The sequence below is a fragment of the Pongo pygmaeus genome, chromosome 4 (assembly GCF_028885625.2).
Source record: "Pongo pygmaeus isolate AG05252 chromosome 4, NHGRI_mPonPyg2-v2.0_pri, whole genome shotgun sequence".
Classification (NCBI taxonomy): Eukaryota; Metazoa; Chordata; class Mammalia; order Primates; family Hominidae; genus Pongo; species Pongo pygmaeus.
This window is the reverse complement of record NC_072377.2, coordinates 74,714,561-74,741,894: the sequence shown is the minus strand read 5'-3', so window position 1 is coordinate 74,741,894 and position 27,334 is coordinate 74,714,561. Positions and strand designations below refer to the sequence as shown.

The 27,334-nt window shown below is 40.4% G+C and overlaps 3 protein-coding genes across 15 annotated transcripts in view; 2 read left to right on the top strand and 1 right to left on the bottom strand.

The window, feature by feature from the left end:
- Positions 1-7,516, bottom strand: part of RAD17 (RAD17 checkpoint clamp loader component) — a 45,680-nt gene extending 38,164 nt beyond the window's left edge. Inside the window, exons 1-6 of one of the 12 annotated variants that reach the window (XM_054489858.1) lie at positions 6,823-6,977; positions 6,234-6,276; positions 5,363-5,499; positions 4,969-5,072; positions 2,467-2,724; positions 1,849-1,932 (exon numbers count right to left, since the gene is read on the bottom strand). In XM_054489858.1, coding sequence (XP_054345833.1) covers positions 1,849-1,932; positions 2,467-2,724; positions 4,969-5,010 — 384 coding nt within the window. In that variant the 5' untranslated portion in view covers positions 5,011-5,072; positions 5,363-5,499; positions 6,234-6,276; positions 6,823-6,977. Of the gene's footprint in view, positions 1-1,848; positions 1,933-2,466; positions 2,725-4,308; positions 4,493-4,968; positions 5,073-5,362; positions 5,500-6,233; positions 6,733-6,822 lie in introns of those variants that run through there. The other 11 variants (XM_054489856.2, XM_054489859.1, XM_054489863.1 and 8 more) reach the window with 11 other exon arrangements.
- AK6 (adenylate kinase 6) lies at positions 6,730-26,310 on the top strand. 2 transcript variants are annotated; one of them, XM_054489873.2, is made up of 5 exons: positions 6,730-6,861; positions 9,917-10,009; positions 21,943-22,001; positions 22,102-22,247; positions 25,783-26,310. In XM_054489873.2, exons 1-5 carry the CDS (start codon positions 6,837-6,839, stop codon positions 25,973-25,975), a joined length of 516 nt encoding a protein of 171 aa, XP_054345848.1. In that variant the 5' UTR covers positions 6,730-6,836; the 3' UTR covers positions 25,976-26,310. The 2 variants fall into 2 exon arrangements, with proteins under 2 accessions (XP_054345848.1, XP_054345847.1); XM_054489872.1 differs by lacking the exon at positions 6,730-6,861 and adding an exon at positions 6,960-7,055.
- On the top strand, positions 7,037-11,755 carry TAF9 (TATA-box binding protein associated factor 9). Its single transcript, XM_054489870.2, has 3 exons — positions 7,037-7,055; positions 9,917-10,009; positions 10,745-11,755. Exon 3 carries the CDS (start codon positions 10,762-10,764, stop codon positions 11,551-11,553), a length of 792 nt encoding a protein of 263 aa, XP_054345845.1. The 5' UTR covers positions 7,037-7,055; positions 9,917-10,009; positions 10,745-10,761; the 3' UTR covers positions 11,554-11,755.
- Positions 26,311-27,334: the final 1,024 nt, after the last annotated feature.

Sequence of the window (27,334 nt, the reverse complement as noted above, 5' to 3'; positions counted from 1 at the left end):
ATATGAGGTACATCTCTGTACCTTCTACCCAATTTGGCTGTGAACCTAAAACTGCTCCAAAAATAAGTCTATTTTTTAAAAAAGGAAAAGATACAAAACTTATCCTGCCTTTCTAGTTGGAAATGTATTTCAAGGTAACTAAACAACCCTAGCTAGTAATGGCAAACTTTTCTTTGTAGAAAAATGCCAGTAATAACTGTAGAAATAACAGAACTATAAGAAAGTCACTACTGTACAACTCTAATAAAATAAGTGATTCAGGCAAGGATTGAAAAACTGAAGTTACAGCACTTAGGTGGACGACTGATGGAGAACTGGGCACTCACATGCTGCCACAGTATCTCCCCATGGATTATGTGCCAGTTGTGAGGGAAAGTTACTCTACAATGAAGATTTTTGACTTTCATCTCTTTGATCTAGTGACCAAACTTAAGACAGAAGGAGAACCACAAATACTTTCCAATTTGACACCCTATACAACATACAACATGACCTTTATTCTTGCAAAAATGTTCAACTTGAGTCTAATCAAGCCCATGATTCAAAATTTCAGGTTACAGGAAATGCAGGATAGAAGAACAAGTTAATCATCATTAGGAGGAAACAACCTAACAAATCCAGTGTGAGACTTCTACAAGTCAACCAGCCTGGTCTCCTTCATAAGTCAGTGCCTTGGAGAAAAGAAAGGGTTAGTAAACTATTATTAGATTCAGGGGAAAAAAAAAGGCCTAAGATATATAACAACCAAATGCAACGTGTGAGCCTATCCTGTTTGAAACAAACTAGCTACAAAAGACATTTTGGGGACAAATGCAGAAACGTGAATATGAATTGATCATTAGACAGCATTAGGGCATCCTGGTTAACTTTGTTAGAGAGAATAATGGTATGCATAATTAATTAGGAAAATCATTTTTTTTAAAAAAACACAGAGACATACTGAAGTATCTAAAAGTCTAACTGAAATGTCACAATGTTTATATTTTACTTTAAAATACTTAAGGGGGAAACAATGAGTATATTCTATATATATTTTTTATTATTCTATTTTCTTTTATGCTTGAAAAATCTCAAAATAAAAACATTTAAAAAGGGAGACTGATGGAAGGAGAGAATATTCTACCTTGGGGGTTCAAGGTAATTGTGCAGTAAGGAAGTGAAACAAAAAATACCAGTCCAAAATAAATAATGACTGTTTTTGGCTATATTTAGTAGAGAAACTAACATGTAATTTGCCTGCTTTCCTCAGCCTCAGATAATTTGATGTGCTAAATACACTAGCATCCTAATTGGTTTACTGATTCTTTATGCTAACAATAAGACATAAAGAAAAAGAGTTACAAATAAAGGGGAAAACTCAAAGTCTCTGAGTCTTTTAGTCAAGTTGGAAGTAGTAAAGTCAGGAAGCTTTCTTTTTCGCTTTTTGTTTTGTTTTGCTTTTTACGGTTTTTGGTATTGCTCTGTTGCCCAGGCTAGAGTGTACTAGTGTGATCACAGCTCACTGCAGCTTCCACCTCCTGGGCTCAGGCGATCCTCCCACCTCAGCCTCCCAAGTAGCTGAGACCAGAGGCATGCACCACAATGCCCAGCTAATTAGCTGTAGAGACAGTCTCCCTATGTTGCCCAGGCTGCTCTCGAACTCCTGGGCTCAAGTGATCCTCCTGCCTTGGCCTCCCAAAGTGCTGGGATTACAGGCATGAGTCACCATGCCCCACTTGGGAGCTTTCTACTGGAGGAGATCTAGACTTACTTTGAGCAAAATCATCATAAAACTTTAACTTCTAACAACACACTGTAAGTCAGAAAAATATTTGATGTTAAATATTTAAAAACACATTTCTTAGTTACCTGTTTTGGTTGCCTTTCTAAGACTTGAGCTTTTAACCAGGTTTCAACTTCTTCAATTTTCTTTTTATGCACAGCAAGTTCATGCTACAACAAAAATTTCAAATTTAAAACAAAACCTCTTAACTGAAGATTTTTTGGTACATCAGCACATATGAACCTAAGCATTATTAACGAAAAGAAGTAGCAAATCAGTAACAATCTATATAATATAATGATCCTTTTGATTATACTTGAATTTTTATACTTATGGAAAAATTATATTCTTAAGTTGATACCTCTGTATGATAATTTTGGCAAGTTTGCAGTTACAACATTTTTTAAAATTCAGAAATACATTTTGAGAAGACAGTAGAGAGGAGTATTACATTTAGTACAAAAATTTTTAAAAAGATCAATTCTGTGTTGGGATTAAATTAAATCTAAGACAACTAATCATACAATTTTAGAATAACTATTGAGAAAAATCTGAGCCTTGGAAAATAAAAAAATCCAGAACTTTTTCTAACACTTAGAGATTCTTATGAGTAAAAAATCTGAAAATGTACATCCCTCTGCTTCCCATCCACCCTTGTGCACCCTGAAATTAAATTATGTAGATGTCTGCATGCTTTTCAGTACCTGAGTTTCTGGTTTATATTTATCCACCCATGGTTCATTTTCAGACAGATATTCTTTTGAATTTTCTAAACCATAAATCTGTTCTAAGGAAGATAGATTTCCTCTTTTTCTCGCTGGAAATCTGCTGCTTTCTAATGTAGAAGGCCCATTTTTTCTTCTATGACTTGAGTTATTCACACCTAATGATGTGGCAGTAATAGTAGAGACGTCTCTACACTCTAGAAAATCATCAAATGATGGGTCAACCCAGTCTGTTACCTGAAAAAAAAGAAATCATGCAAATATAATCACATTTTCTCCCATCTATTCCCCCAAATAACTGAACTACTCTGGAAACAACATATTCATAAATTTATAATCTTTAAAACTAAAAAAAAAAAAATTTTTTTGAGACCAGGTCTCACTTTGTCACCCAGGCTGGAGTGCAGTGGTATAATCTCAGCTCAAGCAATCCTCCAGCCTCAGCCTGTTGAATAACTGGGACTATAGGCATGCACCACCATACCCAACTAATTTTTTTGTATTTTTTGTAGAGATGGGTTTTTGCCATGTTGCCCAGGCTGGTCTCAAACAATTCTTGGGCTCAAGTGATCCTCTCACATCAGCCTCCCAAAGAGCTGGGATTAACGGTATAAGCCACCTTACCCAGCCTAAAAATCTTACAAGTTAACTCTTTTTAAATAAAATTCTCTCTGTAATAGTTGTTTTTCTACTTTACAGTAAGTGCAAGTGCATACTTGTCTACTTGACCTTAAAGGAGTAAAGAACATAAACTTATTTTTATTAATTGTAATCTTCCCAGCATAAACACTAGAATGATTTTTTTTAACTCTCTGTAGGATTGAAACATAAATATTAAAATTACCTATTAAAAAAAGCAAAACAAAATAAACAAATGATAATATTTTAACAGAAATAGCAATAAGAGTAACACATCTGCCTTGGCCAGGTTAATACATTCACAAACTAAGAACCATTTCATACATCCAAATAATCCGTATCAGCTTGAAGACTTAGTGAAGATATGGGCCAAAGATCATAACGTTGTAATCTGTAATTATGACTGGATTATATTTTTCTTCAGTGTATGAAGCAACTAATATTTTTATAATTGAGGCAGGCTTTCCAGAGGGGGAACTGTTACTCAGAAATGCCTAGGAATGGTTGGGTGTGGTGGCTCACACCTATAATTCCAGCACATTCAGAGGCAGAGGCAGCAGGATTGCTGAGCCCAGGAGTTTGAGACCAGCTAGCATAACATAGGGAGACCCCAGCTCTACAAAAAATAAAAAATTAGCCAGGCATGGTGGCGCACGCCTGTATTCCCGCTACTTGGGGGGCTAACGTGGGAGAATCACTTGAGCCCGGGAGGTCAAGGTTGCAGTGACCCATGATCACCCCCCTGCACTCCAGCCTGGGCAACAGAGTGAGACCCTGTCTCAAAAAAAAAAAATTTTTTTTGCTAATAATTACAAATAATTAGAAATTAGAAATTTTTACTAGATTTTTTAACACTCTAATAGCATAAATCTAGAAAAATATAGCTTCAGATCTGGTTGTAGAATCTACCGCCTGGCTAACAAAAAGAAACCAAGTTATATATTTCCTTCAAGAATACTCAGCCATAGTTGTGAGCTATTTATTAGACAATGTTTCTCTCTTGAAGAAAACGAACCAGAAGTTGGAGCTGAAAGTAGGCTTAGGGGAGACAATTTGGGGCTTATAAATACTTTATGAATGCTAAGTCACATTTCACTCTTCTTTTAAGACAGAGAGTTAGGAATATTATCGGCAGTGGATTAAAAAAGGAAGACCACTGGAAAAAATTTCAGTCATAGCTACCTGATTCATTTCGTCCTCATCAAAAGATTGTGACTGGTACTATAATTTTGGCCCCTTTCCTCTATATTTTTGAGAGTATGAAAATATCTTTCATTATAGAAAAACTTTCGACAGCAATTCTGATTTGCAAATTATTTATACATTTTATAGTTTCATTTCTTACATAAATGTGGACTCCCATATACTGAAAAAAAGAGAAAGATAAACAGCAAAGTTAAGTAACTTACTTAACAGCAAAGAAAATTTAGAGCCACCACTTAGGGAAATAGCTACCCTGCACGCATGAAACTGTCTGACCCCCATCCCACCTTAACCCCTATCTTGCTGAGAACTGACACACTGAATCACATTACTTCTAAGAAGTAGTGCTTTTGGTTAAGCTATAACACCAACTACCACTCATATTTCTCTCTTCTATGTTCTTTCATTCAAATGTTTTCAGCCTTTGTGACTGGGACTGTAAAACACTTTTTCAAAATTAAGGTTGTGCTTTTAGAGAACACTTGTTTCACAACTTATTACCAGACTTGCTTAAATCATTAATTACAATAGATACTGGGCTCTATTACTTTGATAGCAGTAATAAGTTATTAAGAATATATATAAAAATTTATAATTATTTTAAGGCAATTATTACATGGCCATTCTAGTGTATCATACCTTTGTGGAAGATACCTTTGGTCTAAGAAAAGTTTTTGACATTATAAACTGTAATAGTTCCCATCCGTAGTTTAGGACTTGTAGTACATTAAACTATAATTCACCTGGGGGGGAAAAAGAAAGAAGCCCTCAAATGAAAAAAAAACTGTAAATGCAGAATTATAATAATAAATGTACACTGATATAATCAACAACACAATAAAGGCTCAAGAACTAGTGAAAAAGAACAGTAAATTTAAGTGATACAAGAAATCAAAATTCTAAAATAATTTTATTTTAATGACTATAATTGTATCAAATAATCTGCTTGTGGTGTTACAAACGGAGTTTTTCACATGAACTCAATGATTAGAAAAAAAAAAACAGAAAAAACCCACACATACTATGTACTTACCTTTTGTCATTAAAATTAGGCAATTCTATTTGAGCAATTTTTATACTGAAAATTAAAGTTTTCCTTATTTGAAATTACAGTTGCAGTTCTTCATTTCCAATATTTCCCAAAAAAGTAAAATACCATGAATTCACTTGCTGTGGACGAAGAATTTAAGTCTTACTGTAAAATTTTTGTTTTCATTTGAACATGTTATCAGAAAATTTCTTGGTAACCCTGTGTTTTTCAACCATGTTTTCAAATTCTTAAATGTTTATGCAAACTAGTGAATTCAACGATTTTAAGTTAACCAGAAGAAAATTTTAAGGCCTACAAACTTATACACTGGAAAGTATACTGGACTACTTTACGGTTTGGAGGCACACATAGCCTATAAACACCCCGACACACTAGAAAACACATTGTTCAGCCCTCCGCCCCAAATCGTTCACGATTAGAGATTGTGACATTTCAAAAGGTATACAGGTGGAAAAAAAACACCTATTTGAGTAAATATAGTTTGTAGCTAGAAATAAAAGATGCAGACCAGGGGCCGGACGAGGTGGCTCACGCCTGTAATCCCAGCACTGTGGGAGGATGAGGTGGGCGGATCATCTGAGGTCAGGAGTTTGAGACCAGTCTGGCCAAAACATGGTGAAACCCCGTCTCTATTAAAAATGCAAAAATTAGCCGGGCGTGGTGGTGGGCGCCTGTAATCCCAGCTACTCCGGAGGCTAAGGCAGGAGAATCACTTGAACCCAGGAGGCGGAGGTTGCACTCCAGCCTGGGCGACAAGAGTGAGACTCCGTCTCAGAAAAAAAAAAAAAAAAAGATGCAGACTGTTGTCACGGTCACGGCTCTATTCACTCTTGAAAACAAGATTGACAATTACCTCCTTTAAAAAGCAGATAACTGTCCCTGAAGATGCCAGGTTCCTGAAATGAGATGTCAGAGGTAGACCTTCAAGACTATTCCTAGCCGACCCACCACCACCCCACACAGTGAACAGGGAATACTAAGCTCAAATATTCGTCCAATGTAATCCTGTAATCAGTGGGGTGCCGGGTTGAGCTCGCAAATCCCCGCTGCAGGACAGGGCTCTGCACCCTCAATCTTCTCATCCCCAGATGGGATGGGCGGGTCGGGAGGAGGAGCGACGAGAGCCCAGGAAAGCTTGAAGGCAGAGATAAACTCGCGTCTCTAAGACATATACATAATATAGCCGCAACCGCGGCGGCCTTACTTTCCCAGAGCTGCATTCCCTTTCGGGCGAAGAGCGGAGGCGGCCAGGGTCTACCCTAGGTGAAAGGGCAGCCACCTGGCCCTACCCGGGCTCAACGCCGAGCCTCTCGGAGGTACGGCCTCCCGGGGGCCTTCCAGACTGGTCGGCGCAAGCGAAGGGCGGGGACCGCCGAAGGAGTGTGTGACTTAGGCATCCAGCGCACTGCCTGACCCGAAGTACCGACCCGAGTTATGCCCACCCTCCAACTTTGCGATGGAAATGTGTCATCGAAAGCCAGGTAACCAGTGGGCCGCGGCTGGGCCGCCGGGGCAGGCTAGGGGCGCCGCGGTGGGCCTCGAGGCCTTTGGGGCCGTGGGCTTTTGCTGCCGCCCGCCCCTTCCGGCTCCTCCCCGTAGTGCAAAGGGCACGTGAGCGAGGCGCCCGAAGCCGTCGCGGCGGGGACCATGTTGCTTCCGAACATCCTGCTCACCGGTCAGGGCGCGCGGCCGGGAGGGGCTGGGCTGGGGCAGGCTGGGGGCGCAGAGTGCTCTGGGCATCGGGCGCCCAGGTGGGGGCCCCTCACTGCCTTCTTCGGAGGCCGGCCGAGGGCCACGAGGCGGTTGTCAGCGCCCTGGGAGCCGACCCTCGCGGGCGTTGCGGGAGGCGGAGGAGGGGACGCGGAACGTTAATTCCGTTGGCCTGAGGCTCCCGGGGGAGGTGGAGAGAGGTCGGCAGATCCAGCTCTCCAGCTTGGCAACCTGCTTAGTCTTTCTGAATCTGGTATTTCGTTTGTAAAATGGGTTGTTGATTCTTTGGCAGGGTTGGCCTTGGGATTTTTAGCGAAATAATGTAAGGCCATATCTGATTCCCGATAGAGCCATTAATGGTGGATGCCTCACTCCTTAGGCCTCCGTGGGCGGTATTTTATTTTTTCTTTGCTTCTGATAAACGCCTCAGATTAGATTTCGGTAAACGAGTTCAGATGTTTGTGACGTGACGAAATTAACTGTATGCTTTTGTTGAGTTACATCAGAGGCTCCCCCCGCCCCTTAAAAGGAAGGCATATAGTGAGCATTTCGGGTCGTTTCTCGCGTAGGAGTGGGTCTTTGAAGCCATACTCAGAGTGCGTGTTATCAGTGAAGGGAACTAAAATGCTGCGTAACGACTTTAACGAATATTTTTGCTTGCCTTTTAGTCCTGAAAGTGTTTATCAAATTGTAGGCCATTCGTGGAAAAATCTAATGCATGTAGATTTTATTGCAACGTACAGAAAAATTAAGACTCTTTGTGGGAACAGTAAAGTTATATCATTCACCCAAACGTAAAATTGTTGGCAGCGCACAAGACATGTCTGTTTCTGAGAGGTGCAGATTAACTACTCCACAAATAACGTTTAGAATTTTAGATTCCTTAAGCGGAAGATTTTACATCTTTTTGCATGGATCAAACATAGTGCCCTGGTTACTAAGTCATTGTCAAAACTCTGAAGTGAACATTTTATTGAAAACATGTTGAGTCCAGGGTTCAGACTTGGTGTATTATAGTGGACTTGAGGTGACTGTTACTCTCCTGGGTATGGGAACTGGATTATCCCTGTTATCTTTATGCTCAAGTTTAATTTCAGGGATGTTAAACCTGAATAGTTGAAAATTATGAATTTGATGATCTTGAAATGTAATTTTAATAGGTATCAGAAGGGGAAGGTAAAGAACAATGTATATAGTATTGTCATTTATGTAAAAGGGAATATATGTTGTATTTATATATATTACAAAGAGTATGTACATACATGTACATTTATATACAAATATAAATAGGGTTTCTTTGGGAAAGGAAACTGGTTTACAGTGGTTATCTCTAGGGAAGGGTGCAAGGGGTCAGTAGAGGTAATACGGTGTCTTTCAGACTGCTTAATTTTAACATGAACAGTTTTTGTTTTTGTTTTTGTTTGAGACAGAGTCTCATTATGTTGGCCAGGCTGGTCTCGAACTCCTGAGCTTAAGCGATCCTCCCGCCTTGTCCTCCCAAATTGCTAGGATTACACGCGTGAGCCACCAGACCTGGCCATGAACAGTTTTTAAATCTTTATAAATTAAAGCAAATAGGCCAGGTGGGTGACTCATGCCTGTAAATCCCAGCACTTTGTGAGGTGGAGGTGGGGGGATCGCTTGAGCTAAGGAGTTTGAGCTTAGCCTAAGCAACATAGCCAAACCCCGTCTCTACAAAAATTAACCAGGGCATGGTGGTGCATACCTGTGGTCCTAGCTACCGGACAGGCTGAGATGGGAGGATTGCTTGAGCCCAGGAGGTGGAGGCTCTAGTGAGCCAAGTTCCACTGCACTCCAGCCTAGGTAACAAAGAGATATCTTGTCTTTAAAAAAAGAAAAAGGTAAATAAATTATTGTAATTGATTCGAGGTGGCTATTTCTTTTTTTTTTTTTTTTGAGATGGAGTCTCTGTCGCCAGGCTGGAGTGCTGTGGCGCGATCTCGGCTCACTGCATCCTCCAACTGCCTGGTTCAAGGGATTCTCCTGCCTCAGCCTCCTGAGTAGCTGGGATTACAGGCACGTGCCACCACGCCCGGCTAATTTTTGTATTTTAATAGAGATGGAGTTTCACTATGTTGGCCAGGATTGTCTCGATCTCCTGACCTCGTGATCTGCCCACCTCGGCCTCCCAAAGTGCCGTGATTACAGGCGTGAGCCACTGCACCCAGCAGGAGGTGGCTAATTTTATTCTCAGTAGTTCCCCGGTAGCAGCAGGCAGTTTGAATTGGCGTCAGAATCTGCTGAGCCCCACCCCTGGAGAATCAATACACTGGGTAATATTCTGACATTCAGTTAGCGTTGGAAAATTTTTATTAGATCGTAGTACATGCTAATTTACATATGGCCAGGCATGGTGGCTCATGCCTGTAATCCCAGCACTTTAGGAGGCCGAGGCGGGCGGATCACCTGAGGTTAGGAGTTTGAGACCAGCCTGGCCAACATGGCGAAACCCTGTCTCTACTAAAAATACAAAAATTAGCTGGGTATGGTGGTGGACACCTGTAATTCCAGCTACTGAGGAGACTGAGGCAGGAGAATCGCTTGAACCTGGGAGGTGGAGGTTGCAGTGAGCCAAGATTGCACCACTGCACTCCAGCCTGGGTGACAAGAGCAAAACTTCGTCTCAAAAGAAAAAAATTTTACATATGATTGCTAATTAGGAAATTTTTCATTTCAGTCGTCAAGAACTTTAAGGGCAGAGGCCAGGTGAGACTCTGTCTCAAAAGTAAAGGAAGGGCAGAAGGTGGACTGCAGTGTGATAAGTAGTATTTCACAAACAGTATTTTTCTGTGGCTTGTCTTACAGGTACACCAGGGGTTGGAAAAACCACACTAGGCAAAGAACTTGCGTCAAAATCAGGACTGAAATACATTAATGTGGGTGATTTAGCTCGAGAAGGTAAGGGACACTTTGGTGTTAGATTTGTTTTGTTTTTTTTTTAAAGTCTGATAAGTGGAGTGTTAGTGCTGGGTATTGTCATAGGGTACAAAAAACAGAGATTGCCATTAAAGAATATATACTCTGTTAGGGAATCCACAAAAATATTAAGTGTCTAATGCTATGTCCTGGTTATTTTGACCATTTTCCCTTCCGCCTTCAAAATGGCTGGCAATTCTTGTGACTAGTTGGGAAGGCTCCTATAAAGAGACTGGATTTTGGATAGGTTGAGCAAACAAAGGTTTGGTTGAGCAAACAAAGGTTTGGTACTGCTAAACATATATATGAGCACAGTGAGTATATTGGTCTCACTGGAAAGAGACTGTTTTGAGCTCAGGTGTAGGACCTGACTATGCTATGGTATCTTAGATTAGTGTGAGATTTGCACGCAACTGCATATATTCTAAGATGATCATTGTTTTTATTTATTTTACCCTGTTTTCCCCTAATCTTTTATCGCTCCCTTATTTGTGTCATCTTTTTACAGTCAACAATGATTTGTACATGGTAGGAACTCAATAAATTAAAGCGACCTTAAGTATGCCTCATTAAAATTAAGAAAACATATGGTTTAAATTTTTAAAAAATTTTTACAGTTTAACATAGATTTAAAATTTTTTAAGTTCCTGACAGTTGCTACTAAAGTAACTATTTCAGATTGATCTAATGTACATATTTTTTTCAAATGATCTAAAGTCTGATCATCGGATATCATGGAGTCTGGCAAGATGGCTTCTCCCAAGAGCATGCCGAAAGATGCACAGATGATGGCACAAATCCTGAAGGATATGGGGATTACAGAATATGAGCCAAGAGTTATAAATCAGATGTTGGAGTTTGCCTTCCGATATGTGACCACAATTCTAGATGATGCAAAAATTTATTCAAGCCATGCTAAGAAAGCTACTGTTGATGCAGATGATGTGCGATTGGCAATCCAGTGCCGCGCTGATCAGTCTTTTACCTCTCCTCCCCCAAGAGATTTTTTATTAGATATTGCAAGGCAAAGAAATCAAACCCCTTTGCCATTGATCAAGCCATATTCAGGTCCTAGGTTGCCACCTGATAGATATTGCTTAACAGCTCCAAACTATAGGCTGAAATCTTTACAGAAAAAGGCATCAACTTCTGCGGGAAGAATAACAGTCCCGCGGTTAAGTGTTGGTTCAGTTACTAGCAGACCAAGTACTCCCACACTAGGCACACCAACCCCACAGACCATGTCTGTTTCAACTAAAGTAGGGACTCCCATGTCCCTCACAGGTCAAAGGTTTACAGTACAGATGCCTGCTTCTCAGTCTCCAGCTGTAAAAGCTTCAATTCCTGCAACCTCAGCAGTTCAGAATGTTCTGATTAATCCATCATTAATCGGGTCCAAAAACATTCTTATTACCACTAATATGGTGTCATCACAAAATACTGCCAATGAATCATCAAATGCATTGAAAAGAAAACGCGAAGATGATGATGATGACGATGATGATGATGACTATGATAATTTGTAATCTAGCCTTGCTGAATGTAACATGTATACTTGGTCTTGAATTTATTGTACTGATATTAAACATGCATGCTGGATGTTTTCAAGTTGTGTTTTAGAAAACTTTAATAATAATGAGTAAACACAGTTACCATACTTTTCAATTGAAATGAAGGTTTTTCATAAGCCTTAAAAGTGTAAGAAAAATAAAGTTATCATTCATTCGATTGTTGGTGCTTTGGCAGTTATGTTTTTAAAAGCAATTTTCTCCTTGTTGTCACCAAGAGGAGTAACAGTTGGCAGTTGCAGCAATTTGCAGTACTGCAGTCTATTTTTGACCACTAGAATGTCACCTTAAGCGTCTTCAGATATACAGATCATAGTATGATCTCTGGTGTGTACGTCACTCTTGTGATCTGTTCTCTCAGATTGCTGAAGTATAACCATGACTCCCCTTTGGAGAGACCAGTTGGTCAGGATTTTTATTCATAGTGAATTCTTAACCTGCTTTGATTATCTTCCTCAATTGCCCAACTTCCTAGGTCCCATTTTTCTGTCCCTTTGGTTATATTAAGGACCCTTAGTGCGTCCTAGTATGTCTCCACTTTTTTAAAAAAAATTTATAAGTGTCTCTTTTTGCAGGTTAATTTTGAGCATCTTTGTTTTTCATATTCCTGATACTGTAAGCCAGTATCATGTTCATTTTTGATCCAGGGCTGATAATTAGGTTATAGTGTTTATATGTATATATATATATTTTTTTTAATTCAAAGAATTTTTTTGTCCAAAAGAACATCAATTTATCAAGGTTATAGTTTCTAAAACCTAGATTTTTATTTGCTATCATACTACTACTCATTTTCCATTTCATTTTATTTTATTTCCTGAGACAGAATTTCATTTTGTTGCCCAGGCTGCAGTGCAGTGGCACAATCTCAGCTCACTGCAACCTCCATGTCCCAGGTTCCAGCTATCTTTGCACCTCAGCCTCCCAAGTAGCTGGAATTACAGGTGTGCACCACCACACCTGGCTAATTTTTATATTTTTAGTAGAGATGGGCTTTTGCCGTGTTGTCCAGGCTGGTCTTGAACTCCTGGCCTCAAGTGATTTGCCCACCTCGGCCTCCCAAAGTGCTGGGATTACAGGTATGAGCTACCGCACCTGGCCTTTCTTTTTTTTTTTTGAGACGGAGTCTCGCTGTGTTGCCCAGGCTGGAGTGCAGTGGTGCAATCTCGGCTCACTGCAAGCTCTGCCTCCCAGGTTCACACCATTCTCCTGCCTCAGCCTCCCGAGTAGCCGGGACTACAGGCGCCTGCCACCACGCCCAGCTAATTTTCTGTATTTTTAATAGAGACGGGGTTTCACCATGTTAGCCAGGATGATCTCGATCTCCTGACCTCGTGATCCGCCCACCTTGGCCTCCTAGAGTGCTGGGATTACAGGCGTGGGCCACCACGCCCAGCCCGGCCTTTCCGTTTTATATCTATATGAAATGTGGTTTTGTTCCTCACTGTTGAACACCATTTTTGACAAGTGATTTCTGAGTCACATAATAGTCAATTTCATTCTTGCATTCCAATGTTACTTTCACTCAATTTAACATTTCTAAACTAATTAGAGCATTAATAGCATGGAGAGCAACGGTAACATCAGACCAAGGACAATCTGGTATAAGGCACTTGTCTTCCTCTTCTCTGGGTCCTCGCCTACCAGTACTTACACCATTTCATTTGGTTGAGACAGAGTCTTGCTCTGTTGCCCAGGTTGGAGTTTGGTGGCCTGATCATAGCTCATTGCATCCTTGAACTCCTGGGCTCAAGTGATCATCCTGCCTCAGCCTCCCTTGTAGCTGGGACTACAGGCACACACCATCCTGCCAGGCTAATTTAAAATTATTTTTGCAGAGACAGGGTCTGGCTTTGTTCCCCAGGCTGGTTTACTCCTGGGCTCAAATGATCCTTCTGCCTTAGCCTCCCAAAGTGCTGGGATTACAGACGAGAGCCACTGTATCTCGAGTACTCAACACCATTTTAGTCAGTTGTGTATAGTCCCAACCATCCTCTTTGTTATTAGTGAGATTATTTCATTAAATGGGATCTAAGTCTTAAAGGAAAAGTATTTTTTCCCCCTCCTGTAATGCCAGATAAAAGATTTCTGGTCTGACTTGACATGGAGTTTGATGGAGGTACTTTGTGGGGTTTTTTTGTTTGTTTGTTTGTTTGAGACAGGGTCTTGCTGTGTGGCCCAGGCTGGAGTGCAGTGGCACAGTTTCCCCTCACTGCAACCCTAGCCTCCCGGGCTCAAGTGATGTCCTGCTTCAGCTTCCCCAGTAGCTGGGACTACAGACACAAGGCCTCACTGTGTTGGCCAGGCTGGTCTCCAATTCCCAGGCTCAAGTGATCCTCCCACCTTGGCCTCCCAAAAGTGCTGGGATTACCGGTGTTAGCCATTGCGCCCCGGCCTGATGAGGTACTTTGTAAGGTTTGACATACCAGATTTTTTAACCCAGATCCTGTTCGAATATATCTGGAAATATTCTGAGGCAACCAACCTCATTTTTATTTCAAGTGGGGATATATTTTTAAGGGAAACCAGGCAATCATCTATAATGCAGTGATTCTCAACTAGGTGATTTTTGCCCTTTGGGGGTATAGCAATGTGTGAAGACGTTTTGGGTTGTCACATGGAGGGGGAGATGATGGCCAGGGATTCTACTAAAGATCCTGTAGTTCACAAGACAGTCCCCTGTCTCCCTTAGTAACAATTACCAGACTCAAAATGTCATTAGTAATAAGGTTGAGAAATCTTGCTGTAAAGAAATAAGGCTTATTCTGATGCTCACTGAAGTCAGAAAAAAAACGAGGCTTTTAAGAAAACCCTAGTTTTAAACATATTTCTAAAAGTTTAGTATCATCCTGGTGATCATGTGGAATTGCAGTAGTAGTTGAGAGAGGTCATCTTCACTCCCAAAACCAAGGCAAAAAAAAAAAAATTAGATGGGAATTAAGTTTAAGAAAACTGGCCGGGGGTGGTGGCTCATGCCTGTAAATTCCAGCACTTTGGCCCAGCACAGTGGCTCATGCCTGTAATCCTAGCACTTTTGGGAGGCCGAGGCGGGTGGATCACCTAAGGTTAGGAGTTCAAGACCAGCCTGTCCAACATGGTGAAACCCCATCTCTACTAAAAATACAAAAAAGTAGCCAGGTATGGTGGTGGGCCCCTGTAATCCCAGCTACTTGGGAGGCTGAGACAGGAGAATCACTTGAACCCGTGAGGCGGAGGCTGCAGTGACCCGAGATCACACCACTGCACTCCAGCCTGGGCAAGACAGAGCAAGACTCAGTATCAAAAAAAAAAAAAAAAAAAAATCAGTCTGGCATTGCTGAGGGTGCCTGTAATCCCAGCTACTCAGGAGGCTGAGGCAGGAGAATCACTTGAACCTGGGAGTTGGAGGTTGCAGTGAACCGAGATCGTGCCACTGTACTCCAGCCTGGGCGACAGAGAGAGATTCCGTCTCACAAAAAAAGAAAACTATTAAGAGTCTTACTGTGGGCCGGGCGCGGTGGCTCACGCCTGTAATCCCAGCACTTTGGGAGGCCGAGGCGGGCAGATCACGAGGTCAGGAGATTGAGACCATCCTGGCTAACACAGTGAAACCCCACCTCTACTAAAAATACAAAAAATTAGCCGGGCATGGTGGCAGACGCCTGTGGTTCCAGCTACTTGGGAGGCGGAGCTTGCAGTGAGCCGAGATCACGCCACTGCACTCTAGCCTGGACGACAGAGCGAGACTCTGTCTCAAAAAAAGAGTCTTACTGTGGTATGAATATAAGAATGCTTCTCTTATTGCTATTCTTCCAGTCTCAAGACTCCTCACTTGATATCCTTTCCTATATACAATCATTTTTATACTCTTACTAGCATCCTTAATTTTCCTGGCAGCAGTTTTTCAGTCTTCGGCCTCTGATCCTAACTGCAGGATACCCATAGGTCTAGATGAAGTAATATATTGACATTGGATCCATTTCCAGTAGAAATTGTAAAGCATAGCTTGGCTTTGAACACTTAGAATCTTGATATATCTCTAACCTAGGGGTTGGCAAGCTACTGTTGTTTTTGTATGACTTCTGAGCTAAAGACTAGCTTGCAAAGCGTAAGGTATTATCTGGCCCTTTACAGAAAAAAAAAATGCTGATCCGTGTTCTATCCTTTTCTGAATCCCATTTTTCTCTCCCCTTATCAACTCCCACTGGAAGCCTTGGAAACTAACTCCTGTATTGACCTCTCTGACACTGCTCTCTCCCCATCTTTGCCTCTGGTCTTTCCCCTTCCACCTGTTTCCCCCATGATTTCATTGCAGCCATCTTGTAATTCTGCCCCTCCCACTAGTAATCTCACTCATTCAGGACTATTCACTCCCTTGTGCTGATGACTTAAATTTATAATTAAAACAGCCCAATTTCTAGACACCTATTAGACAACCATCTGGATAGTTCCCAGATGTTTACAGCTCTAAATTAGTATGTTTAAAGCACGTGCTCTGAAAGCATCCTTGACTATACTTGCCCACTCCTCTGATTTCTACCTCCCAAGCATATAAATACACATTCACTCTCTCCACACAGATCCACTTGGCCTTTAAATCTTGATGGTTTCTCTGACACATCCCTACAGTACCCCTATTTCATCAAGACCCCTGGAGCTGTGCCTAGGATCCTACTTAGAATCTCCTGTTTGACTTCTTCAGTATCTCTTTCTTCCCTCTTCTACACTATCATTTTCTTAAAAGCGGGGAAGGAGAATGACATGATTTGAACTTTTTACTCACATAGTCCATTCTCCTTAAGGAAATATAGGAGATTCTTTATAAAATGGCCACAGTTTACCTGCAGCCATTCTTTCCCCTATGTCCCCTTCAGTGCAGCCATCGTACCCTGTTCTCACACTAGGAATTTTCCACCTTGAGTATTTATGCATGCTGTTCTCTTTATAGGTTCCCTTATCTTCCTTACAACTCCTTGGAGGCCCAACTCCAATGTCATGTCTTTGGCTCTCTAACTTCACTATGCAGAATTAATTGCCCTTTTTGCATAAAAAGCCAGGTATTTTAAAGGCACCCAATCACTCTAAACCAGTTAATTTCTTGTTCTAATTGCTTTAGAGTTATCAGCTTCTTGTTGAGTTGAGGTAAATGTGGTGAATATGTTTTCAAACGAAGAAATATGAAAATAAAAATTTTAAGTATTGGCAGCAGTGTCAAAACAACTAGCATCCCAATATGATTAAAGAACAACTTTCACTTGAGCGTATGTAAGTTCTAGGATGGCAGTTAAACATAATGTCATGATTTTACAGTTTGACAAACAGCAGCAGCTGGGAAGGTTTTTTAAGGTAAGAATGAGCTTTAAAAAATTTTTTTGTGGGGCCTGGTGCAGTGGCTCACACCTCTAAACCCAGCACTTTGGGAGGCCAAGGCGGGTGGATCACCTGAGGTCAAAAGTTCAAGACCAGCCTGGCCAACATGGTGAAACCCCATCTCTACTAAAAATACAAAAATTAGCCAGGCGTGTTGGCGGGTGCCCGTAATCCCAGCTACTTGGGAGGCTGAGGCGGGAGAATTGCTTGAACCCAGGAGGCGGAGGTTGCAGTGAGCCAGGATCATGCCATTGCACTCCAGCATGGGTGACAAGAGTGAAACTCTGTCTCAAAATTTAAAAAAAAAAAAAAAAATTTTTTTTTTTTTTTGAGACAGGGTATCACTGTCACCCTAACTGGAATACAGTGGTGCAATCCTGGCTCACTCCAGCCTCAAGCAGTCCTCCCACCTCAACCTCCAGAGTAGCTGGGACTATAGGCTGGCACCACCATGTTGGGCTAATTTTTTTTTTTCTTTTGGTAGAAGTGGAGTGTTGCTATGTTATCCAGGGTGATCCTGAACTCCTAGGCTCAAGCGATCCTCCCACCTTGGCCTCTGAAAGTGCTAGGATTATAAGCGCGAACCACTATGCTCAGCCTTTTAACTCTGGCCCCACAGTTGATTTTTTTTCTGCAAGCAATATATCTGTACCTGGAATTTAAAAAAATAAACCGCAAAACTTTGTTTAGAAAGTTGATTTAATTTTCTCATCTCTCAGTCATTTAACCAAATCAGCCTTTTTGATCTTTGCTTAAGATCCTATGTATAGGCAAGTATAAATTTGGCTTCCAATTGAAACTTTCTAAAGTAGCATAAAATTTATTCTTTTTTGAAATTTGAAATGAAATTTAGGATCCGTTCGTTTCTGTGGTACAGGCTACAATCATCACTTACCTAAAAATCTGCAGTAGATTTGATAAGAAGTCCCTGTTTCTGGATTTGGTTCCTTCCAACTCATTCTGCATTAAAAAAAATAATAATTTTTTTGAATTTGGAATTTATCATGTCATTTAATGCTGAAAATCCTTTAATGATTTTCCTTGGCCTTGGGATAAAGTCTGAACTCCTTCATGCAGCCTTCAAGCCCTTTTTGATCTGGCCTCAGCTTACCCCTTACCACTTATTTTCTCATTGTTCTGACTTTCCCTCCCTTGAAAGGGCCTACCCCTTCCTAGTCTCTACCTTTGAATATCTTGTTTTCTCTATTTAGAAGAGTCTTCCCTAGTGTTTTTTTATGTGTATAACTACTGCAAATCTCTGTTTAGACATCACTTCCTCCAGGAAGCCTCTCAATATCCCAAGTTTATGTTAGGTGCCCATCTTTATTGCTCCCATATCACCATGAACCATAACATTAAAATATTATAATTTCCAGGTGACTTGTCGGTCCTCTCCCATTTTATTTTAAACTCTTTGAGGGAAGGATTGTTTGTCTACTTGTTCACTTTATAAATTATGTCCTCATTATCCCTTAGATCACTGGTATATGGTATTTGGTAAATGTTTTTTGGAACGAGTGTTTAAAAGTTTGGATTACAGCTGGGCGCAGTGGCTCATGCCTGCATTCCCAGCACTTTAGGAGGCCAAGGCAGGCGGATCGCTTGAGCTTAGGAGTTTGATTCAGCCTGAGCAACATGGTGACACCCTGTCTCTAAAAAAAATACAAAAATTATCCAGACATGGTAGGACACACCTGTAGTCCCAAATACTTGAGGGGACTGAGGCAGGAGGATCACTTGAACCCGGGAAGCTGAGGCTGCAGTGAGCTGAAATCACACCACTGCACTCCAGCCTGGGTGACAAAGTGAAACCCTGACTCAAAAATAAAAGATAAAAATTTAGATTACACTATTTTATTAAAATACATTAACATGGCTGGGCGCGGTGGCTCACGCCTGTAATCCCAACACTTTGGGAGGCTGAGGCGGGCAGATCACTTGAGGTCAGGAGTTTTGAAACCAGCCTGGCCAAAATGGTGAAACCCTGTCTCTATTAAAAATGTAAAAATTGGCCGGGCGCGGTGGCTCACGCCTGTAATCCCAGCACTTTGGGAGGCCAAGGGGGGAGCAGATCACGAGGTGAGGAGATCGAGACCATCCTGGCTAACACGGTGAAACCACGTCTCTACTGAAAATACAAAAAAATTAGCCGGGCGTGGTAGCGGACACCTGTAGTCCCAGCTACTCGGGAGGCTGAGGCAGGAGAATGGCATGAACCCAGGAGGCGGAGCTTGCAGTGAGCCGGATGGCGCCATTGCACTCCAGCCTGGGCAACAGAGCAAGACTCCGTCTCAAAATAAATAAATAAATAAAGACTTCAATCCTAAATGTTAACACATCTATTTTAGACAGCATATATTGGTTCAAGTCATCTTTCTTTCTTTCTTTTTTTTTTTTTTTGAGACAGAGTCTTGCTCTGTCACCTAGGCTGGAGTGCAGTGGCGCCATCTCGGCTCACTGCAGCCTCCTCCTCCCGGGTTCAAGCAATTCTCCTGCCTCAGCCTCCCAAGCAGCTAGGATTACAGGCACCCGCCACCACGCCTGGCTAACTTTTGTATTTTTGGTAGAGATGGGGTTTCACCATGTTGGCCAGGCTGGTCTCAACTCCTGACCTCAGGTGATCCAACCACCTCGGCCTTCCAGTGTGCTGGAATTACAGGCACGAGCCACTGCGCCCGGCCAGAGTCATCTTTTAAAAGTCAAAGATTTAAAGTATGAAGGAACCTCCGTGTTTATCTATTCAAGATTACCACATAGTACAGAATCAGCTGTAGGTATTCTTAGATTTTGTGGTACTGTTAAAAAAAATACAATATTGTAAAAATAGTATATGGAAAAATACTCCAAAACTTTTGTTTTTCTTCTAATCTTTGTCCCTAGTAAAGACAACTTTGAATTCTGCTTTTTGTGTTTTACACTTGTATATGTGAGCATTTATCATGTTTCTGCCTAGTCTATACCACATAGCATTTTTAAACTATGTTAACTATAATACTATAACTCTAATACTTATTTACTTAATTTTAATTCATAATTTTTACAAAATTAATTACATAATATTTTATAAAGTTGGTAAATCAAGATTTAACTATTTTCTTATTGTTCAACATTTTTTATTATTTTCTAATTTTGTCCAATTAGAAATTAAATGGTAGTGTAAATATCTGAATGGATTGAACATATAACAGGCATAAATACAGACTCATTTTAATTTGCATCACTTTAATAGCTAGGAAAGTTCAATACTTTTTCATGTGTGTTTACTGATTTTTTTCCACTCTTCCATCTTGTGTGAATTCTTTTCTTGTTTATTGAGCAATTGTTATTTTGGTTTTAAGGTCTTTATATTATATACATTTCAGTCCTTTGTTATTTCTCTCATTCTGTTACTTTTCTTAGAATTTGATTATTTCTCAAGGAACAGAGAGTCAACACTTTAAATAACTGGATCAGTCTTTTTATTTCTTCTGCCACTCAACAAACTCAAATGAATCATTCCTTTATAGCTCCATCTGGGGTTTGTCGTATAAAGTAAGGATTTAGATTGTTTTCTAAATTGTTAACCAGTTTTCTTCATACCAAGACAGTTTAATTTTTTAGGTTGGTAGAGTTTCTGGTAGGTGAGCAATAGCCCAAGGAGGCAGAGGCCACACTAGAGTGCTAGAAAGGTGGTTTATGTGCCCAGAATCAGTCCACAGACCCTCCAGGCAAGACAAGGAGTTACAACTGCTTCTGTGCCCTCCAGTGACCATCAGACTGCCCCCCAGTGACCATCAGACTACTCCTGTGTCCCTTCAGAATTTGTGTTCATTTTAACCTCATTTCAACCCGTACCAAAATATTAAGGGGAAAGAGGTGGGAAGACTGCTATATAACATGATCTCAGAGATGGTTAATGGATGATCTAAGGTTGCCTTAGATTAATACCTCCTAAGGGCTGGGGCTAAGGGTAAGATGGTATGTCTTACCTCCTGAAAGAATACTTCTTTTGAAAACCAGCTATGATTTGTTGGAAAGTTCTTATGTTAAATTTAAATTTGCCTCCTTTGTAACTTTGAACATTATTTTTGTTTTGCCTTCTGAAATGAGACTATTTAACTCTTACGAGGAACGTCAGTTTGGGATGCTGGAAATCTAGAAGTAAAGATACTGTTCAGGAGCATCTGGGTCCTGACCCTTCTCTGTCCCCATGAGGATGTGAGCTCAGTGACAGAGGGTTCATTTCTGGAATAAAGAATCTGTTATTGCTTTTTTCTTTCTTTCTTTCTTTTTTTTTTTTTTTTTTTTGGAGACAGGGTCCTGCTCTGTCGCTCAGCCTGGAGTACGGTGGTGTGATCTCGGCTTATTATAACCTCCGCCTCCCAGGCTCAAGCAATCCTTCCGCCTCAGCCTCCCAAGTAACTGGGACTACAGGTGTGTGCCACCATGCCTGGGTTTTTTTTTTTTTTTTTTTTTTTTCTGTGGAGACAGGTTCTCAACATATTGCCCAGGCTGTCTTGAACTCCTGGGCTCAAGAGATCCTCCTACCTCGTACTGCCAAAGTGCTGGGATTACAAGCGCAAAGCCACCACGCCTGGCCTGTTACTGCTTTTGATAAATTAATCTGCTTTTAAATGTATGTGAGTGTGTTTGTATCTGTTCAGGTGCTTCCTCTTCCTACCAATCTGTAGTTCAATAAAAATAGTATAGTCCTCTTCTAATAGCCCCACAAATTCTGAAGTTGGTTATTCACTCTTTTTATTTGGTTTCAGTTTTGATATTTAAAGCAGTTTCAGATATATTACTATCCAAGTTTCCCTCTAGACAAAATTCCAATTTATCAGTTAGTATGGCTCCTTTATATCTGGTGTTTATGTGACATTTATTTTGTTAGTATCCACCCTTGTATCTAAAAGAATAATTGATGATACATTTCCTTTCCTAAAGTATAGAATTAATTGAAAATTACTTAAAGTTGCTTAGAAAATATTTCAACAAGCAATTCTAAATCTCTTTTAGAGCAATTGTATGATGGCTATGATGAAGAGTATGATTGTCCCATTTTAGATGAAGACAGAGTAAGTATGACTTTTTCATAAAGTATGCATTTGTTGAATTTCATAGGAAAGTTGACTTCAGTTTTCTTAAGAAGCATTTTTTTTTAAACTTTTCTTACAGGTAGTTGATGAGTTAGATAACCAAATGAGAGAAGGTGGAGTTATTGTTGATTACCATGGTTGTGATTTCTTCCCTGAACGCTGGTTTCATATAGTTTTTGTGCTGAGAACAGATACCAACGTATTGTACGAAAGACTTGAAACAAGGTAAGAAAGGAAAAACATCAGATTCTTAAAGCATAATACTAACTTTTTTTCAGATTCCTGAAATTGGCCATGATAAAAGATTTTTGTTTTTTGTTTTGTTTTTTTGAGACAGAGTCTGGCTGTCACCCAGGCTGGAGGGCAGTGGTGTGATCTTGGCTCACTGCAACCTCCACCTCCCTGGATCAAGCAATTCTTGTGCCTCAGCCTCCTGACTAACTGAGACCACAGGCACATGCCACCTTGCCTGGCTAATTTTTGTATTTTTTGTAGAGATGGGGTCTCCCATGTTGCCCAGGCTGGTCTCGAACTCTTGGGCTCAAGCAATCTGCCCACCTCGGCTTCCCAAAGTGCTGGGGCTACAGGTGTGAGTCATAGCACCCAGCTAATAGTTTTATTTGAAAATATGACTAAAATATGGGCAGTACTTTTTGAGTAAATTAATATCTCAACTGACAATCTGATTGAGTAAAATGTACTGTGTAGAAACCCAATTTAGTCGGCCGGGCACGGTGGCTCACACCTGTAATCCTAGCACTTTGGGAGGCCAAGGTGGGAGGATCACGAGGTCAGGAGATCGAGACCATGCTGGCTAACATGGTGAAATCCTGTCTCTACTAAAAATGCAAAAAAAATTAGCCGGGCATGGTGGCAGGCGCCTGTACAGCCCCAGCTACTCTGGAGGCTGAGGCAGGAGAACGACGTGAACCTGGGAGGTGGAGCTTGCAGTGAGCTGAGATCGCATCACTGCACTCCAGCCTGGGCAACAGAGTGAGACTCCATCTCAAAAAAAAAAAGAAACCCTGTTTAGCCATGCTTTTTCTTTGATGTAAACCCTTGCTAGGAAAACAGCCAAGCCCCTAACATATTCTTTGCTTATTGACTGAACACTACCCCCTCAAATTATCCCCGCATCAGGAATGGGAAAGCTTATGAAAAACTAACAAAATAAACCAGCATTTCACAGTCTTTAGTAGATACCGAGTTAAACCCACAAATAGAGCATCAGATTTAATGTGGAAGAACCAGGAAAGAGAAACTTTTAGGGAAGTCTTATTTATCCCCACTGTCTTTTGATCAAAGCTGTGGGAATATGGGGATTCTAGAGAAATTAGAAAGCAATCTCAGAAAGGAAAGCTCCAGAATTTTGCTTAAGGTCGGGGTCAGAATGTGTGGTTTTCACTGATTATAGTCAACTCTGACTAACCACTATTATTTGGGATACTTGTAAATCCTTGCACAGAATAGTATGGCAGCAAATATGCATATAGAAAAAGTTAAATTGTGGCTAAACCTAAAACTTTTATCTTTTTTAGGCAGTGAAAAGCCATTAAAAGTTTTGGGGCAGAGAAGTAATAGAGACTATATGGTACATATGCTTTTTTTTTTTTTTTTTAGAGACGTAGTCTTGTTCTTTGGCCCAGGCCAGACTGCAGTGGCCCTATCTCGGCTCACTGCAAGCTCCGCCTCCCGGGTTCATGCCATTCTCCTGCCTCAGCCTCCCGAGTAGCTGGGATTACAGGTGCCCACTTTTTTTCAATCAAGACAATTTAAAATTTCGATTTAAAAATTACTGGTTTACATATATAGCCAAGGGTATGACTAAGGTATGAAAAAACTATGAGAGAGCTAGTTAGTATTTTAACTATTGAAAAGGTTGTAAAAAAGTAACAGCTTTAGGCTGGGCATAGTTGGGTGGTGAGGGGGAGGCAGGACGGCTCATACCTCACACCTGTAATCCCAGCAATTTGGGAGGCTGAGCAAGGTGATTGCTTGAGCCTAGGAGTTTGAGACCAGCCTGGGCAACATAGCAAGACCTCTGTCTCTACAAAAAAAAATAAAAAATTTAGCCGAGTGTGGTGGCGTGCACCTGTGGTCCCAGCTACTTTGGAGGCTGAGGTGGGAGGAATGCTTGAGCCTGGGAGGTTGAGGCTGCAGTGAGCTGTGATTGCACCACTGCACTCCAGCCTGGTTGACAAAGCAAGACCCTGTCTCAAAAGCAACCAAAAAACAAAAATATCCACTTTATTGAGATTTAATTTACATTCACCCATTTAAAGTACATAATTCAGGTTTTTTTCTAGTTTTATGGGTACATAGTAGGTGTATATATCAGTTGCTCATTTGTTTTTTTTTGTGTATCAAAAACTTGTACAATCATTACCACAACCAATTTTAGAAAAATTTGGGGGTGGGCACGGTGGCTTACGCCTGTAATTCCAGCACTTTGGGAGGCCAAGGTGGATGGATCATGAGGTCAGGAGTTCGAGACCAGCCTGACCAACATGGTGAAACCCCGTCTCTACTAAGAATACAAAAATTAGCTGGGCGTGGTGGCGTGCACCTGTAATCCCAGCTACTCAGGAGGCTGAGGCAGGAGAATTGCTTGAACCCGGAAGGCGGAGGTTGCAGTGAGCTGAGATCACACCACTGCACTCCAGCCTGGGCGACAGAGTGAGACTCTGTCTCAAAAAAAAAAAGAAAATTTTTGTCACCCCAAAAAGAAACCCCATACCCAGCAGTAGTTACTCCCCATTTACCCTCAGTTCCCCAGCCCTAGGCAACCAATAATCTACTTTCTATCTTTATGGATTTGTCTATACTAGACATTTCATATGAATGAAATCATACAGGATGTGGACTTTTATGCTTGTCTCCTGTCAAATTAGTTTGTTTTCAGGGTTCATTCATGTTGTAGCATATACCAGTAGTTCATTTCTTTTTATTGCCAAATAATATTCCATTGTATGGATATATCATTTTTTAAATACATTTATCAGGTTGTGGACATTTGGGTTGTTTCACTTTTTGGCTGTTATGAATATTGTATCCATAAACATTCTTGCACATGTTTTTGTGTGGACATCCTGTGTTTATTTCTCTTGTTTATATATCTAGGAATTGAATTGCTGGGTAATACGGAAACTTTGTATTTGGCCCTTCCAATTACTGCCAGATTGTTTTCCGTAGTGGCTGCATCATCTCATATTCACACACTCTGTGTATGAGGGTTCTAATTTGTCCACATCCTCACCAACAGCTGTTATTGTTCATATTTTGGTTGTAGTCGTCCTACTGGATGTGAAGTAATATCTCATTGTAATTTTGATTTGCATTTGCTAGATAGCTAGAGATGCTGAACATCTTTTCTTGTCCTTATTAGACAGTCGTGTATCTTCCTTGGAGAAATATTTACTCAGATCCTTTGCTTAAGTTTTAATTGGGTTACAAATCTTTTTATTACTAAGTTATGAGAGTTTTGCTAATTTACTAATTCATTGGGAATTTATTGAGTAGCTGACAAATTGTGGGGGAAAAATTCAAACAAACCCAAATGCTGGTTTGGTGATCTTTAGTTTAACCCTAGTGTCAAGAAACTCTGTCATATAAACAGGTACCAGTCACTCCTCTCTAGGTAAAGAGACCATTTCTGTAATTTTTCACGTATTGAAAAGTGTCCAGTTTCTGGTATGTTTCTAAAACTCCAGTTAATGCCATTTATTTTGCTTTTTGTTTGCTTAACCTCCCTGCCTTCTAGGGGTTATAATGAGAAGAAACTAACAGACAATATTCAGTGTGAGATTTTTCAAGTTCTTTATGAAGAAGCCACGGCATCCTACAAGGAAGAAATCGTGCATCAGCTGCCCAGTAATAAACCAGAAGAGCTAGAAAATAATGTAGATCAGATCTTGAAATGGATTGAGCAGTGGATCAAAGATCATAACTCTTGACTTATAAGGCTAGCTACTTAATAATCACTCTTGTTGATATCTCTGCCGACATCATAGAAATTGTTCAAGTATCAGTAACACTTTATTAAAATCACGTTGCAGGACCAGCAGGTGGATAGTATATAGGTTTATGCCTGTGTTTCTTTTTCTCCATGAGAAAGCTAAACATGAAATATAATGAATATAGTATTATTAAGGATTGAGACAAAAACTGTGATTTTAATACTTAAATTGCTAAAGAATAAATAAATCTGACAAAATGGGTGGATATCTTTTAAGTTTATTACAGAAAAAAATGCAGATGATCTCTTAAAATAAAACTAAAGATAAAGCAACAGAGTATTCCTTTTTTCTTTCTTTAAATTAGAAAAAAAGTTAAGTGTTGTACTCGATACAAAGTTCAAAAGGTACAAAAGAGCATGTTGAAAAGTTAGGTCTCCCTTCCAGACCACCCTATCCCCAGGCACCCCAGGTTCCTTCCCTTTAGGAAATAATGTTACCGGTTTCCTATATGTCTTTTTAGAGGTTTTATGCCTGCACAGTGTATATGTACATGTGTACGTTTTTTAAAGAATATAACAGTATATTGTGCACACTATTCTGTACCTTTCTTTTTTCACTTAATATATTTGAAGATCATATCATCTCAGTACAGACCTCCCTATTCTTTTTTTTAGTTGAGATATACATATCATACAATAAAATTTACCATTTTGAAGTGTATAATCAGAACCGGGTATGGTGGCTTATGCCTGTAATCCCAGCAAATGGGGAGGCTGAGGTGGAGAATCGCTTGAGACAGGAGTTCAAGACCAGCCTGGGCAACATAGTGAGAACTTAGACTCTAAAAATAAACATAAATAAAATTTATAATCCATTGGTTTTTAGCTTATTAACAAGGTTATGTAACTGTCACCACTGTAGGGGAAGCAGTGATGATAAAGGGAAATCCTATACCCTCTAGCAGTCACTCTCTATTCTTTCCTCCTCATCCCCTTGCAGTCACTAGTCTACTTTCTGTCTCTATGGATTTGCATATTCTGGATATTTCATATAAACGGGAGTATACAGTATGTGGCCTTTTGTGTCCAGTTTCTTTCACTTAGCATAATGTTTTCAAGGTTCATCTAAGTTATAGCATGTACCAATATCTCATTCCTTTTTATGGTTGAATAATATTCCATTATATGGATTTACCACATTTTGCTTATGTTTCTGTCACTTGCACAATTGGGTTGTATCCACTTTGGGTATTGTGAAGTTGAATACATAATAGTAGCATACTATGAGCATGCATGTACAAGATTCCGTGTGGATATATGTTTTCAGTTTTCTTAGGCATATACCTGGGAGGGGAAT

Coding starts and splice junctions, on each gene's coding strand:
- TAF9 (XM_054489870.2), top strand. CDS start 10,762: ATGGAGTCTGGCAAGATGGCTTCTCCCAAGAGCATGCCGAAAGATGCA.
- AK6 (XM_054489872.1), top strand. CDS start 7,028: ATGTTGCTTCCGAACATCCTGCTCACCG. Junction 7,056..9,916: donor TCCGAACATCCTGCTCACCG/GTCAGGGCGCGC, acceptor CTTGTCTTACAG/GTACACCAGGGGTTGGAAAA. Junction 22,002..22,101: donor CCATTTTAGATGAAGACAGA/GTAAGTATGACT, acceptor CTTTTCTTACAG/GTAGTTGATGAGTTAGATAA.